At 41.8% G+C, this 17267-nt stretch overlaps 1 protein-coding gene across 1 annotated transcript; it reads right to left on the bottom strand.

The window, feature by feature from the left end:
• Positions 1-10557: 10557 nt before the first annotated feature.
• LOC147431162 (uncharacterized) lies at positions 10558-13190 on the bottom strand. The gene is made up of 4 exons (XM_086493814.1): positions 12546-13190; positions 11856-11957; positions 11537-11713; positions 10558-10780 (listed from the first exon to the last, which is right to left on the bottom strand). Exons 1-4 carry the CDS (start codon positions 12858-12860, stop codon positions 10697-10699), a joined length of 678 nt encoding a protein of 225 aa, XP_086349940.1. The 5' UTR covers positions 12861-13190; the 3' UTR covers positions 10558-10696.
• Between the last annotated feature and the right edge of the window lie 4077 nt (positions 13191-17267).

Raw genomic sequence — 17267 nt, 5'->3', positions numbered from 1 at the left:
TCTAGAGCGGTTCATGAAAACACTTCAGGGTTTTGTTCGCCAAAAAGCGCGTCCAGAGGGGAGCATGGCAGAAGGATGGTTGGTGCAAGAGTCTCTTGTATTGACGACCAAATTTCTATCCGTTTCTGACCCAAAAATGCCTCGATTGTGGAGTGATGAGGAGGATGCAAGACTGGTGGGAGAGGAGCCGCAAGGGCAAGGGGTGCCGAAGAAAATGAACCTGGCCATGCGAGAAAAGATCATGAAGTTTTGTATACTAAATTCAGCGCCGATGCAAAAAATGGCTTGAAAGGTACGAAGAAGAGGCAGAGAGACGCAATCTAGAGCGACAGGATTTCAGGCGAAGTCGAACGACTAGAGGCTTACCCTTGCCAGACTATCTCGCTCCTCCACCTGAATTCCCTACAATGGCATGGTTGGACAAGATAGTGAGAGCAGCTCGACAGATCGGAGAACCCATATCTCTAGAAGAGGAAGAGCTGGCTATTGGATGTGACTAAAAGTATCATACATACATGGCACTATGGTCGCATGGAATGCATTTCAGAACACAACAAATTGACAGCAGAAGAAACACGTTTGACACTGGGGTAATGGTTAGTTTCATGCAAAAGAGTAGAGCCAGTGCTAGAGACACGAATGAGAGCACTAGCAACCTGGATTACTGTGGTCTGGTGTCAGATATCCTGAAAGTAAGCTTCACGCGGTTTGAGATGTTTTTGTTGGATGTGAAGTGGTTCAAGGTGATTACTTCTAGTCGCAATGCAACGGTACGCAGAGATGGAAACAAACTTGTGCAAATAGATTCTACAAAGATTTGGACAGATGCGAGCGACAAATTTGCTCTCCCCGAACATTGCAAGCAAGTGGTCTTTGTACCGGACCCTCGAGAGCGACAATGGTGGTTTGTGGTTCAGGTTGCTCCAAGAAATAAACAAGTATTTGAAGGGCAAGATCTCCTGGAGGAAAGTCAGTCAGACGACATCCATACTACTGTGACATTAGATGAGATGGATGAAGGTATGGCAGAGGAAGCTGACAGATATACGAGGGATGACGCAGACGAGTCAGAATTGACACTTGTAGATGAAGATGTAATGGATGAAGACAATCTGCCAGAACGAGTTGGGGCAGAGTTATATTTGCAATTAGAGATAGACGATGATCCGGTGCAAGATCTTATCGATGATGCCTCACTCGTCGAGGCCTAGGCCTGTAAGTGTTTGTGTGAAGACTTTGATTTAAAGTTAAGCTTAAAGTTAATTTAAACAACTGTGTTCTGACGCTTTATTTTACTTTCTTTGTGCAGGACTTTAGTATGGCAGACGAGATTCCAGATCCTGCTTCCATCAGTGCAGATGCATTCATGGGCTTTGTTACACGGATGACGCCTGCTTAGATGGCAGAGGCTTCTCAGTACTGGGTAGCCAGAGGCACGGGTACTACGCCTCTGGGCTTCACACCCGAGGGTCCGACGCCTGTGGGGGGATGCCTACGGGGTTCAGAACTCCTATGGGTACGACGCCTTCTTCTCCCATCACGGCCGCTTCGACACCTAGGGGTGTGGCAGAGGCGGGTACGTCCTCATCTCCGCAGCACAGGCGCACTCGCCGATCTCGGCGATCGTCAGGTGGAGGTGGTGGTTGCTGTGGAGGAGGGTCCACAGATGCTTCGACCCCTCCTCGCTCACGACCCCCGTCCTACCCAGGCACACCTCTCGACACACCTCTTGGCACACCTCGGACACCTTGGGGGGCACACGATCCTAGTGCCTCCAAGCTCTATACTGTACGGGGAGATGGTTCTGTTGACATGGATAGAGTCGGGACTGAGATGCAACAGCGGATTCGCCAGCTCGTGGAGCTGCATTTTTCGACCAGCATTCTGACGTCTTGGGATCAGCAAGAAAAGGAATAAGTCACTTACATAGTGGAGACCATCCTTAGAGAGTACCAACCTGCTCCAGGTTCTTCCGTTGTTCCGGTGCGGTGGATCAAGGGTGTTGCACGGGACACCTTGAAACATCGACGAGATGCAGCTCGGAAGGCTTTCAGGACCGGCTCGCCGAAGCCTTCGGGCATCCCACACGAGACGTGGCTGCAGATCAGGGAGGATGAGCGGACAGCGGCCACGCGGTTCAGACAGCAGCGTGAGGCCGCGCAGGTACGATAGATGACTAGGGGGACATCTCATCTTGGCAGCGGAGGCTTCGACACCTTTTGCTATGAGTTTGTGAGTTTCTAATCCAATCTTAACTATGGCGTTTTTTTAAACGCAATGAATCATGTATTCTTGTTACTTTGATTTTTGTATAAACGCAGAATCTTGCGATGCATCGAGCTCCGACATGCGAGGAGGAGTCAGATGGATATCGCAGAGGTATCTATGAAGTACTGAATGATCTTGAAGCTTCAGGAGATCCTGTAGACTGGGAGGCCTTACAGTCTCGCTAATCGCTTGAGGTGAGACGTTAATATGTGTAAGTTGATTTAATTAAGTCAATATATGTGAAGTAATATCAATACTAATTTTGTGAGTTGTCCTATGTGCAGGTTGCGACGCCTAGTCATTAGTGGACCAGATTTCATATATATGCTTTGTGAGACACAGACACGCTTCTGTGTCTCTTTTTTGTACAAACCGTTAGTGTTCAGACAGTTATTGTTTCCCTTATGGTTATGATTATTGTCATTGTCATTGTATAGACAGTTATTGTTTCTCTTTCTGGTTATGCTTATGGTTATTGTTAATTTTGTTTATGGTTATGGTTATCTGCATTATGGTTTTGATCAAAGTGGTTATAGCCGGTTATGGTTTTAAGTTATGGTTTTAAGTTATGGTTATGCTTTTAAGTTATGGTTATGGTTCGTTATGGTTATGCTTTTAAGTTATGGTTATTATTCGTTATGGTTATGCTTTTAAGTTATGGTTATGTTTTTCAGTTGGTACGGTTATCTTTCATTGGCCTTAAATCTCATGTGAGATCCTACATGGATAGCACGTAGGAGGCGTATACATGATATGGTTTTTTTTAAAAAGTTTATGTAAAAACAAAGGGAACTCTGCCGAAATTTCTGCGCGCAGGAGCATGGTTGATATTTTGGTGTTGCTCGCTTTCTTGGGCAGAGGGTAGGAAGTCTGGCTATGGCTGTGTCCATCTTTTAACTGGGCACGGGCCAAGCTACCTGCCCTCTGCCCAAGAAAAAAAATTTATGTTATGGTCGTCGCTATGTGCGTGGCAATCTGCGTCGCTATACGCGTCGCAAATAGCAACTGGTTTCATAGCGACGCGGATAGGGACGCGCCGCGTCGATATCAGCGTCAATGACACCTTATTTTGTTGTAGTGTCGGCACTCGGATACACTCCCCAAGGATTTTCCTAACTAAAATACCGGAGTTAGCACACTATTTTCTATATATAATTACACCTGCCGGGCTTTTTCATTTTCTCGACGGGTCCACCGGGCTACTGCATATACCCGACGGGCCCGTCGGAAAAATGAAAAAGCCCGAAGGGCTAACCAGCTCTATAGGTTTTTGCAGGTCAAAATCAAAGTCACGTTAACAATTAACGTGATCACGTGATTTTCTTATGTAGATACTAAAGTTATTGAGGTAATCACACGATCGTCATTACGTTAATGAAATCCCTCGAGATTACGAAAAAAAATTAGAGTTAGACAAACAGTGATCCCTCTCTTCCTCTCTACGGATGGGACCTTAAGTTGCAAATCTTTCATCGGCATGATACTCAGATTGGAGGCCAATATTAATGTGTTAAGTAATCCCTCGAACAAGGATCCATTGTGAACAGATGTTAAGATGCTGTGAATTGCTATAGCTAGAGAAGAGACAAAGGGGTTTTGTCCACTACATGCACTATCATGTAGACGTGGGTGTGTAGATTTTTTGTACCCATAAATATAGCCATTCACCAATAAAGACGAGATTATAACCCAGTGGTTTTGATCTCCATGCACCTCTAGACCGAGGTGTGCGGGGATCGGACATGACTAGAGAATGTGAGATAGTTTACAGTGTGAACAAAGAGAGAGAGAGAGAGAGAGAGAGAGAGAGAGAGGGAGAGGATGCCAATAGAAGATTAAATTTATGTCCAGGTTATAAGGTTTTTACATTCATTATGAGTAGTGACGAGGATGTGGCGCCGTCCAACCGAAACACCTATCTCTCAACAAGGATCTTATGTCTTTGTAATCAATGCAAGCATGCTGTGCGACAGACAAGACGTGTTTCTTTGTAACACGTTCGCGAATTTGAAGAGTTTGATCCATCTATTATAGATCGATTTGTTACCAATTATAACTCGTCGGACTCTGACGTTGACCAACAGGCAGCAATCTTGCAATCCAATAGACGTGTTCGTAGACGCTTTGGTCAAGCAGCATACGTGAGGCCACAAGATGTAGCCTCTGACAGCTCGGAGGATGATCATGCAGACCACATTCCCAACGAGGCAATGTTTGAGTCCGAAATCGATGAAATGATCGAGACGATCATGAATTCAGAAAGGCTTATCTATGATGATATGAAAAGTGAAGCTGATACGCCATTGTATGATGGAGCACGTGTGTTTAGATTGAAGGCGCTCCTAGTTCTTCTCAACATGCAGGCAAAGTTTGGATGGAGTGACACTAGCGTCACAGCGTTTTTCAGGTGATCTATTATAATGGGTCTACTTCAATAAAAAACTCTAGATGTATAATGATCTAATAGATTCCTTACACAAGTGTACCACATTTTTTTCGCTTTGTAGATTGCTCAAAGAGCACATAGTGCCATCTAATAATGTGATACTAGATTCCAGAGAGGAAGCAAGAAATATCTTACGAAACTTGGGGATGGATTAAAATTCGATTCACGCTTGTCCTAACGACTGCATTCTTTTTAGAGGGGAATACACAAACATGGAGAAGTGTCCGAAATGTGATTCCGAGAGATATCGAGTAGATCTCCATGGACAAAAAATTCCACAAAAGGTTTTGCGACATTTTCCTCTGCTTTCTCGCATCAAGAATTTCTTTGAATGTAAGTCCATGGCCGCCCTAGCATCATGGCACGAGGAGAATAGATCTTCGGATGGTGTACTACGGATTTCTCGAGATTGTGTAGCCTGAAAATATACGGCCGGATTTTGCGAGGGAAGCTCGAAATTTGCGCATAGGCCTGGCTATGAATGACGTAAATCCATTCGGTGAGAGATCAACATCTTACAGTGTATGGCCCATTGTTGTCATCATCAACTACAACATTCCCCCATGGTTGACTACCAAGAAGGTCCGGTGCGTCTGTTTCTAATCTTGATTATGCCGAGACGGTATAAAGTGAAGAATATGGATGTGTATCTTCGTCCACTATTGGAAGAGCTACAACAATTGTGGATTGGCATAGAAGTGGTGGATATGAGCCGACACACAGGATAGAATACTTTTGATCAGAGGCATTCTAATGTGGACCATGCATGACGATCCCGGACTAACAGAATGATCAATTGATTTACACTCAAACACTATAAATCTTGGTTTTTCTCAAGCTTAGCTATTGTCATGTGTATACATGCAGGGCTTCAAACAAGCGGATACAGAGCATGTGTCACATGTGGATGCATGTCCCCACACCAGCCACGGCATCGCCATCTACGCCAGGTTTTGCACAATTATCAATCGTTCCTAGCTACACACCACTAGCTACTCCTTCGAGAGTCACCCCAATCGACACTCCTCGCTTTGGGACCCAGACTCCATTGGAAACACCTGACATTCGTATTCCCATTGAGACGCTGCTAGAGACCCCTGCCAAAACACCCAAGTCCACGCGTCACATGCGGGAGGGCTTACCGTACTCGATCGACATCAATGGCAGCATCATCTTGGATGACGAAGGCAAGAAGGTGATGTCACGCATGCGTGGTCTTTGCTCTCAGGTGTTTAGACACTACATATAAACACCTGGAGTGAAGTACCAAATGAGTTAAAAGATAGAGTCATCAGCATACTGCATGATGAGTTTCCCGCGTCAAGTTAGGATGAGCACCTCAATGAAGACCTGATGAAGATTTGAATGCACGAATACTGCAAGCACAAGCGTTTTGAAGTACAAAAAACAATAAACCATGGGTGAAACAGACCAGATTGGCTGGCCAAAGAAGATTGAAAGAATGCAAAGCGAGCAGCGCGCGAGAATCCTGACAAGTGGAAGCAGCAAAAGGAGGCAGACAAAGTGCGAGTAGAGGCAGGCAGCTCGCACCACTAGGGGAGTGACGAGCGAATCATTTGAGACCGATTTTGTAAGTGTTTTTGCATTGCTTTTCAGGTTTAGTAGTTATGTCATACTTTTAAATTCTAACATAATGGATTCTTTGTTTGTTTTGAACAGTGGTTGATGACAGGACGTGACTCCACACCGTACGAGCGCGAGTATGCAGGCAGAAAGGGTTTAAACACCCTGATGGACATTCTGAGTTCTCGTGGCAGCACGGTTGGTATTTCACTTTACTCTTTTACATTCGTTGTATTTTAATGATAAGCTAAGAAAATAAATTGTTTTGTAATTATATGTTTATACCTAATAGAAAGTCTTATTGTTTTTTTCTGTAGAATCCAACAGATACGCCGCTTCGACGCGATGAGACGTCTAATTAGACGACGTCAATCTAGCCGTAGCTGGATAGCATTAGTTTCCTTTTATCATAGCATGTATAATGAGATGACGTGTATACGTCTTTTTGTAACTATTGAAAAAGCATGTGTTTTCTCAATAATGACAATTGTGTTGTAACTATTACATTTGCAAAGCTTAACAATCAAGTGATTTTGCCTATGATGTGTAGAATTGTCATTGATTTACTTTCGTCAATTTACTTTCGTCCAATTACTTTTGTCAGTTTTGTATCTTTATTCTGTAAACAATACTATATGCATGATGGAGTTAATGGTTATATTGTCTTGTGGGTGACTACTTTGATTCTGTACCTTTCACTTTCTTTCAAAGGTGAATCTGGGCTTATCTTGGATTCAGTTGGGTTTACTCTATTCTAGAAACATTCAATATGATTGATGGGTGAATGCCCTGCCACCCAAAAAAATTTAATTTCGAACGTCGCTACAGAAGGATTGTAATCATAGCTATAATCGTCGCTATATACGTCGCTATATAGCGACGCATATAACGACGATTATAGCGACATTCCCGTAGCGACGCTCTTAGACAGTCTAGCGACCTCTAAGAGTATAAAAACCCAATGTATTTGGGTCGCTAAAAGCGTCTCAAGTGCACATAACCTCTTGTAGTGCCTTCGCGTTCGGTTAAGGACACTATCATGGTTTGGAACAACGAGCAACAGATTGGCATAAAACCATCTGCTTGCACGCAGTCGACAACTGGCACACACTCTAACTTGTTACATCTTTTTTACCTGGGTTTCGATTGATGCACAATCACTTGCTGCTAACCCCATACACTGGGTACTACCCTCTCGAATCGTGTGAAGCTCCAAAAAGCACCAGATGACACACCGATCGAGATGACCGACTTGGCACAGAACTGACCCTTGGGGAAAATTAATATGGGATATATTGGTAACCGTAACTTCGATCATTGACCTAAGAAGATCGACGCGCTCCTTAAAGTGAGCACTTCCGGCCCATGAATTCACTTCTTTCATGATCCCACATCTACAGTTGCCCAATCCGGTATATAGATCTGCAATTGACTCAGACTTCAAACTCCTATAACTTTTTCATCGTAGCTCCAATCGACGAGCCGTAAAGACAAGCCCGTAGGACACTTCAAGCACTACACTTCTAGATCATAAACTTCCATCTGTGTTCCCTTCAAGCATACTCATGTTTAGCATCATTAAGACGTATGTTAGTCCTTTAAAGCCACATCTCGCATACATTAATCGTATAAATAGCTTGTTACCAAGCCTTGAACATTGATCATTAATCAGGTAAGCTTCAATTAAGCTCGACGTACGTCTTTTTGGTATCTTTCTTAGCATGGGAGCGGAGCTGCACGACAACGTGGACATGCCATAATAACTCCATGATTTACCTAGTTGTCCACCATGAAACTTGTCGAGTTTCCAACATGGTCACCGTGAGTGATCAAGATGGACTTGCCACGGAACTCAATGAGATACTATTGTAGTCCATGCTAGAACTCGTCGAGTTACACTACAAGTAATTGTGTACATGATGCAGATGCCATAGCACCTTGACAACATACCTTGACACACTTGCATGTTTCGAGTTGAAAGGTCGTCTATGCATGGTGTCCATGTAACATTTCTTATCCACATAACTCATCGAGTGATGTAAGCAATCTCATTGACCAAGTTCGATCTCACATTTATCAAAGAGAGAGAGAGAGAGAGAGAGAGAGAGAGAGAGGTCATCGGCTCTACCTCATGTACGTGGATGCTAACATTCTAGTGCAAGCTAACGTTGTTTGCTTCTCATTCCTTGAAGCCAGAGAGAGAGAGAGAGAGAGAGAGAGAGAGAGAGAGAGAGAGAGAGAATTACTTTTGAAAAAAATAACCATCCCATCGTAGAATGTCTTTTTTACCTACACCCCAAAACTACAGTATTACCTCCGAATCGTCAAAAATACCCCAAATTTGTAACATTATGCACCACTCTATATCCGTCATTGCTCTTGGCTTGGCCGACAAGATTCAAGGATCATGAAAGGGATGGGTGGGTGGACAATATTAACACAGACTATAACATGTAGTCCCTTGCCAACTAATTTGCATAAGCTGCATATTCTTCTATCTACAAAGGCTCCAATTTTTCAATGTGAGGCTCATGGTAAGGAAATGTGTCATCTCCAACGAGTGCATCAACATGGGGCCCTTGCACACTCAATCCCATGCAAGTTTGTTATCATGCCTCTATAGATGTGCCTCCTCCACTAACTATGTCAAGTGTTGATAAATTTCAAGCACTTCCATTATGTGGGCAAAAGCCATCACCATCAAAAATTTCAAGATCCTTGAAATCAACGACTTCCGCTGGTACCATGTAAGCATTAACGCTCGAAATTTAACCCAATCGTGCTTCAACCATCTACCATGTAGCACTTGGGGCCCAAAATAACCACATTATAGGGCTAGCTACCTAAAAGTCTATGGCCATGCAATTTACATGCATTGTAGCAGATAGCTAGCAATGGACAATCACTAGGTGTAAAGGAACGCCAAAAACATATTGGGATATGACCAGCCAACAATAACCTTACACGACTATTCGTATGTTGTTAATGACTGTTATTCTTGTACTAACATCTTTCATATCCAATATGAGATGTTTTATCTAAATAGAAAAAAACGAAAAAGCACACTTGTACTTTTTTCGATTTTCAAGTTGCGCAATTTAAATCATGTACCATTATTCACGTTAGAGCTTGTTGCAAAAACGGTACCCTTAAAACATGGCCACGACCGTTCTTAACACTAGTATGGCCTTCGAGAGCCTCTCTCTCTCTCTCTCTCTCTTTCTTTCTCCCTCTTTATCGCGTGCACAAGGGCTTCTCTAAGTTTTGGAGTTTAGCCTTCATGTCGGAGATTTAGACATGGGTAAAGGGCTCCCCCTTCCACCATATTATGTTAGTTTAGAATGAAATGAAAGAGACATCAAGCCGTGCAAGGCTGTGAATACAAAGGCCCCATTAACAAGCATAAATACTGAAGAAGATTCCAATTGTTCACATGAAAAGGTAGGTCCAATCAGTTGGTAGAGCAAGAGCCCCTTGAGTCTAAAGTCTTGCGTTCAACCCCTTTGATAGCTCATGTAACATGTATCCCTTGGGAGGTTATTCCCCTAGTTCATATGATAAGTTGACCAACCTTACCCACCTAGAAATTTCACCTGCGGGGATTGGGTGTGTCTTGTTCCCCTAGTTCATATGATGGGTCGGTTGACCAACTTTATCCGACCAAGAATTTCACCTACGGAGATTGGGTGTATGTCTTGCTCCCCTAGTTCATATGATGGGTTGACCAACCTTATCCGACCAAGAATTTCACTTGCACGGATTGGGTGTGTGTCTCTACTGTAATTTCAAAGTTGAAGGCAGTTTGCAAAGAACAAAAAATGTAGGGAATAATATAATTTCAAACGTATGCCAAATTCTCTTCTCCTCAAAGCTCTTCTAGAAAGCCAAAAAGAAAGGACAAATAAGAGCTAGTCAGAAATATAAGCAGAGATGTGGAGACAAAGTAGGCTACAGAAAGAGTTTTGGAAACCAAAATGCCACAAAATAAACAAGGAATTCGCCTCATCTAAACCCACCAACAATGAAGTCATGTACCTTATTCACTACAACTTGATATCTCCTCTCTTGTTGACATTGCTGCCCAATTAGGCAAACTACACCAAATTGTGGTAGGCTAGTTGATTGTAGGAGTATATGATATACAGGAGAGAGGTTCAAACCCCCATTATAAGATGCCGTGAGCACCTACAAGAAAATGCATAAAAATAGCAATGTGGCCACAAAACCGAATCTCAAAGAAATTGATGGGTACTTGCACAAGCTGTTTAATTCAATATTTCATTCAAAAAAATGACCAATATGGTAGGCCTACAACTTTACAAACTAAAGGATTATGAAGTGATGATAGACCTATACATAAAATTCATCAAATGATGAGAATGCAATGTTGGTGCCAGTTCAGCTGCTAATTGGTGGTTGACTGAAGCGCATGATGGTGGCCATGAGAGCAACTTTCAACGAGCCTATCCTCTCGCTAATTTCCTGCAAAATTCACAACACATAATGAATGTGTGAGTATGAGCAAAAGAAGCAGAGAAGTTCTAATGAAGTAGGAACAATCTCAGGAGACCTCAAAGATCTATCCAACAAGGATACCGAAAATATGCCTAGGTTAAAGTCAATAGCTTGGCATATATCACAGGAAGGTTTAGACAAATTCCCACAGTAATCCCAATATTGTAGCTTACCGCCACATCATGAGCTTCATCATGTTTTCGACAAGCATTGGGAGGCACCCCATACCTAGAAGGCACGGTTGGGGTAGGAGATCGCCGGCTTGTTTGGGCGACGATGGTCCCCTGCCCTCAACTATGTCTAGCTAGGTATGTGGTGCCTCCCAATGCTTGTCGAAAACATGCGTTCTTACCAAAGAAAACAAGGGCAGATCTAAAACTCTTCCGGTTTTTAGGTCAAAATTTGAAGCATTTGCTGGTATTTACACTAAAGAATCTTGTCAGTTTCTTTCAAGGAAATCTTAGAATTTAGCCATTAATTTGCAATTCTAGCCGGCTGGCATTCTCCGCTACATGGTTATACCAAGCACAAGAGCATCCGGCATGCATAAGAATCCATCATATGGCAAGAACTCCATTGAAAGGTCATGAATGCATACCAAACATTACATGGATGATGAAGCAAGCAACCAGTGCATAGCATTCCTCTCCTTTTCATATGCAGCCATATATACATACACATGCTATAAACAGAAGCATAATATGCAAGAACAAAGATGCTCACCATGTCTCCAACGGCATCAAGTCTGATTTTTTCGTTTAGACATGACACATTCATATTAGTGAAAGCTAAGCCGAAGCTTTCTATAGCCTCCATTAGCGCTACCAACAACCCAGGTTCCTTGTCGCAAGAAACATCGATTTTTAAGCCTCCACTCGGCCCTAACCTCCTCACATTCACCTATTTTGAAAACAACATACACTCACAGCACTTAGTGTCAAAAATCATGTATTACAATCGCTGATACACACATTGATAGAGCAACATTACAACTCTAGGAGTGACCTGCAGGCTGAAGAAAAGATGAGAAACTCTTGGCTACCTGTTGAGCATATGGTAATGCTTTCTGCAGCGTCTCGATTTGTTTTCTGAGCATGTTCTTGTATCGCAATGCATCTGCGACCAGATTTCTAGCCTTCGAGGACTAAAACAAGCAAAGAAGAAAGCTAAGACAAGGGCATACATTAATAGCACGTGTGAGTGTGTGTGTGTGTGTGTGTGTGTGTGTGTGTGTGTGTGTGTGTGTGATCCTATGTGGAAGATATCACATGGAAACACTTATGATCGCGCCATACCACAAGAAACTCAGAGGTAATAGCTTTGATGCCTGCGCTTATTTTCACACCCATAACAAGCTTTTCTTGCAGATGGGTAGGTCACTAATTGAACTCTGCAATCTCGCACATCAAAGGGCACCCAGAATGCCAACAATATGATGATGATCAGCAGTACTTGCTGATGTGGTGATGGATGTGCAAACAATAGGTCTGCATCAAAACCCTTTTCCTGCCTTTTCAAAAGTATACTTTGCGACGGACTGAGACGGATGAATCCTTTCAGGATGTGCGTTGAAATGGTTCGATCCGACCCCTTGGACCTCACTGGCGAGCAGGTAGGCATACTACTAGAGGGTACTTGAATATTGCTTGCACACCAGTATAGCCTGCTCTCCTTAGAGTTACCATGGAAAGCATACAGAGGAATATGCAGGAAGATGGATTCAAACCCTTACCCTTGCGGAGTGTGGCAGAAGGGACCTTAGAGAGGCTAGATGCTGACGAAGGCACGCGATCGAATCCGGCCGCGTGCAGGCGGCGTAACCCTTGTGCCGTGTTATTGATCTACCCCTTTTGCAGCATTTGGGAGGAACGCGAACTCGGGTTCTTGATTTGCTTGTCATCGTGGCAGCCCCGTTCTCGCTGATTTCAAAGGCATTGTCTTGATCGTCAGAAATTGAAGCAGACGGGATGCTTTCGCTGCTGCCGCTGCCGCATTCCGTCTCAATGGTAGCGGGCTCGGGCGGTGGTAGCTTCTGGCTTATTGCCATGGCTGTGTGTGTGTGTGTGTGTGAGAGAGAGAGAGAGAGAGAGAGAGAGAGAGATTGTGCGCGGGAGTGTGCTACCACCACTATACGAAGTTGCACATGGCTGAGGTGCTATTTAACAGAGTTGACTGTACATATGGCCCATGGATTAGATATCCTTGTGGGTAGAGGGAGACAGCGTGCGGGGTCCCTCCGGCGTCTGTGCGTGTGTGATCATCCTGGATTCCTCGAGGATCGAAGACTGAAGTTACAAGCTCACGAATCACGACAGTCGACAACTCACGAGAGAGAGAGAGAGAGAGAGTTGCGTGTGTGCGTGTGTGAAATGAGAACAATGCGTTGATAGTTCAACGTGGATCTCGGGAGGATGAGTGCCGTGATGAGGGTATAAAATCAGTAAAAAGCAGACTTAAATAGCGTCGCGAGCTGATGATAACTTTTACCGCTCAGACGAGTGGACCACGTGTCTGGCGTCCGGCTGCGTCCGTGTCTCTCTGTCGGGGCTGCCCCATTATCCAGAACGCTCTAGTATCATCATTCCTGCTTCCTAAAAGCTAGTTCACACGCTGCTTTGGTTGGCAACATGTTGTGAATTTATGGAGTTCCCATGGCAAATTTTAGGAATATATTGTGCACTAGTTGCGACCCTCGCTCCAAGGCTGGGGGTGGAGCGCCCTTGCAACCAAAGAAAACAACAAGCAATTTTTTGTAAATACTAGCAAAAAAAGCATGGCGACATGCAGCCCTCAACAACAATAAGCAACTTTTTGTGAATACTGACAAAAAAGCATGGTGACACGCATCCCTCAACAACAACAAGCAATTTCTTGTGAATATCGGCAACAAAACATGGCGACATGCAGCCCTTGCAACAAGAGAAAACAACAAGCAATTTTCCATGAATACTTGCAAAAAAGCATATGGCAACACACATACCCCAACACCGAAACCATTGGTTGTTCCACTTCCCGGGCTTTTTTTTTCCTATATAACCACCTTCATTCTTTGCACTATGCACGAAGACAACAATGCTGCAAGATTTTACCAAAATAGGGTCTCATCCTCAAGCTACACATAGACACACAAAGATGGGAATGTTTTCTAATGTAAATTGGTTTACATGTTGCAAAAACAGTTTTGTTAATATCAACTACGGTACTTCTAGCTTGCATTAAATAAGCCTAGTGATCAGCGAGTTTGTTTGTGGCACTTCGCAAAACTATATACTGTAAAAAATCACCTATATATATGTATCTTGTCCTCAATATGAATCAATCTTTGGGAGCGTACATGGTGTGCATCTTGTCTTGTCTCTTCCCCCCCCCCCCTCTCTCCCTTTCTCTCTGCATCTCAATATGGTATTAGACCGGAAACGATCACGTAACGATTCAATTCATGGTGAAGAAACAAAGTATATGTATGCGGTTCGCTTATAAGATTCATAATTACTATAAATTTTATTTCTGTGAATCGTTTCTTGTTCCTCGTGATTGTTTTGTGATAAGAAGAATATAATTAGTAATTTGTGTAGCATTTATTGCTAATTGATGTAGTAAATCGTTGATTACATTTACTTGTTGATTTGCATTTTACCACCCTCAACTTCAAAACAATTTTTGAGAGTCTTCTGCTCAAAATTTGGACAAACGAAAAATACCATGGAGCAATATGCTCCATGGTGCTTTTGGACGAAACTTGTTTGTCTGCTTGCTCTCTTCGTTTTGAGTATAGGGTTGCAGAAAATGGAGTTTGTAGCAGAAAGCTATGTTGTTTTTAGTACAATCGAGCTTGACGCAAGTTTCGTCTTCGTGAAGCGTCCACGATTGTTTGTTGTTTTTAGCGTCAACTTTTTCGATCAAAATTTATCTTTTTACTATTCATATTGTGGTCGTCGATCTTGAGTCTCACATCATGTATTTTGAGGACTCTCTTATTATTGGCATCTCATTTTACCTCCTTTTTTGGGTGCCATCTCTCATCAACTTTGAACATTCGTTGAGAATCCCTTTTCCGTTTATTATTGAAAAAGTCTGATGGCGATATTTATTTCTCGTCCTCAATTGCGATCTTCATAATATATGGTATGCAAATTTTGCGATCTTGTCTTATACGTCTTCTTGCAACCAAATATGTCTATGACTATTCTCATCAATGGTTTTCCTTTTGACTAACATTATGTTCCTTCTTTTCCTTTTGACTAACATTATGTTCCTTCTTTTCAAAGACCAGGATTTCTTGGTTGCAAAGCAAAGATGCTATTAATTCTTGAAGGTGATAAACCCTCTGACGTTGTTCTTGGAAATCATGTATGTTTATCTCAACCTATTGATCGGAATCATGACAACGTTCTTATCGTTGAAGGACCTGTATTTGAAGACTGGCATCTTGCATATACAGATTGGAAATATCGTGATAAAGCAGCTCTTTCATTCTTTCTGCTCTTACTGATTCACTTTTTTTTATGTATATAAACTTCCTACTTCATACTACATATGGAAGTACCTTATTCCAAACTTTTAGAAGAAATCTATTACAGAAATACTTTATTTGAGGGGTTTGCTTTCCAAGTTACAATATGAAGTTGGTACTGCTATGACAGAACATATTGAGTCTTATAAATCTATTATTAGTCAACATGTTGTTGTTGGTGATCCTGTTCCACAAAAACAATTGATTGCACTTCTCCTTGATATGGTGAAGGACTCTTTCTATGATAATATTGTTAGCATTCTTTCTAACAAGGGCGGTATGGATTTCGATCAAACTTATATATCTTAATTGAATACTCTCAACATAAAGAAAGATATAATACTGGTCATGATGCAGCTATGACTTCACAAAAGGAGACTAAGTCACAACAATTGGAACGTGCTTTTTATGTTCAAAGGCGTCCATTTTAGTTTCTCTCGTCTCAAATTTTCTAGCAAGTATTTTTCTTACTATAACACAAATGACCATACTAAAGATGATTGTGGGGTATGTCAATATCATGAAGAAAACAATACTACAACTAAACAACCACGTTTATCTAGAGATTATTCTTCTTGTTGTGATTATTGTGGATGATCTGATCATCCCACCTACATGTGCTTTTAGTGCCTTTCGACATAAATCATAATAGAGTATATATTGTTGAACATCGTAATAATATTGTACTAGAAACATATTGTGTTTTATGTTTGGTTTCTCCAGACATAATACTTCATGTACGTGATGGTTCACTTTTTATTGTCAACTCTAGTGCTACAAGAAACATGATATATCAATCAAAGTGGTTACATAACTATCATCCACCACAGTGTTGTTTACCTTGCTGCTCATACAAATTGTCAAGTAAAGGGTATTCGAGATTTATATCTTGGAACCTTATCTTCTTTCATTCGAGTTTTGCAAGGGATGTTTCAGATCTTCAACGTAATCTTCTTTCAGTTGCCAGACTTATTGACCTTGGTTTGTTTATTAAATTTGATCATACCAAATGCCATATTGAAAAATATGGACACACTATTGCGAGTGCTTTTTGAAACGGTAATCTATTTGAACTTTCTCTCAATGATGTTGTAGCAAATATTGCATTGCTCCAGGTGATCATAATTGCAAGGTATGGCACCATGTCTTTGTTCATATTGATTTCGCAAAACTCCTTGGTCTTCATAGTTGCAATCTTGTTCATGGCATGGATCTTAAAGCGCTTCCTTAGATGGGAATCTGTGAGTTTTGTGCTCTTGGAAAACACAATCACAAACCCTTTCCTCTCTCAAATACAGCTCATTCTCATGATATATTGGAGCATGTTTATACTGATATATGTGGACCTATACCTTTATCAAGATCACAGCATCGTTGCTTCATTACGTTTATTAATGATTACACATGGTATATATACCACTGTTTTTCTACTTATACAAAAATATGAAGCCTTATCTGCTTTCAAACAATTTCACAAGGTTACAGAACTTCAAACTAGTCATCCCCTCAAGAAACTTCATAGTGATAATGGAGGCAAATATGTTTTTTGAGAGCTTGCAAGTTACTGTGTTGACAGTGGCATTAATCATGAATACACTATTTCATATTCACCTCAACAGAATGGTATTGTTGAACAAAAGAATCACATTATTCTCAATGTTGTAAGATATGTGATGACTCATTCTGGGTTATCATGTGTTTTTTGGATTGAATCTACTTTGATAGCAATATATGTTTAGAATCATCTTCCTGCTACTACTCCTTCTCGTAAGATACCCACCACAATATGGATAGGTGAAATTCCTTTTGTATCTCATTTTTCAACTTTTGGATGTATTGCTTATATTCATGTTTCCAAAGAGACACGAACAAAGCTTGATGCTCCTGGTTTTAAAGTTACCTTCATTGGATATTTTGACACTTTTAAAGGCTATAAATTCT

Source organism: Adiantum capillus-veneris, chromosome 21 (genome assembly GCF_014529385.1).
Source record: "Adiantum capillus-veneris isolate H3 chromosome 21, ASM1452938v2, whole genome shotgun sequence".
NCBI classification, from domain to species: Eukaryota; Viridiplantae; Streptophyta; class Polypodiopsida; order Polypodiales; family Pteridaceae; genus Adiantum; species Adiantum capillus-veneris.
Note: the sequence above shows the minus strand (reverse complement) of the source record. Positions and strands in the feature narration are given on the sequence as shown.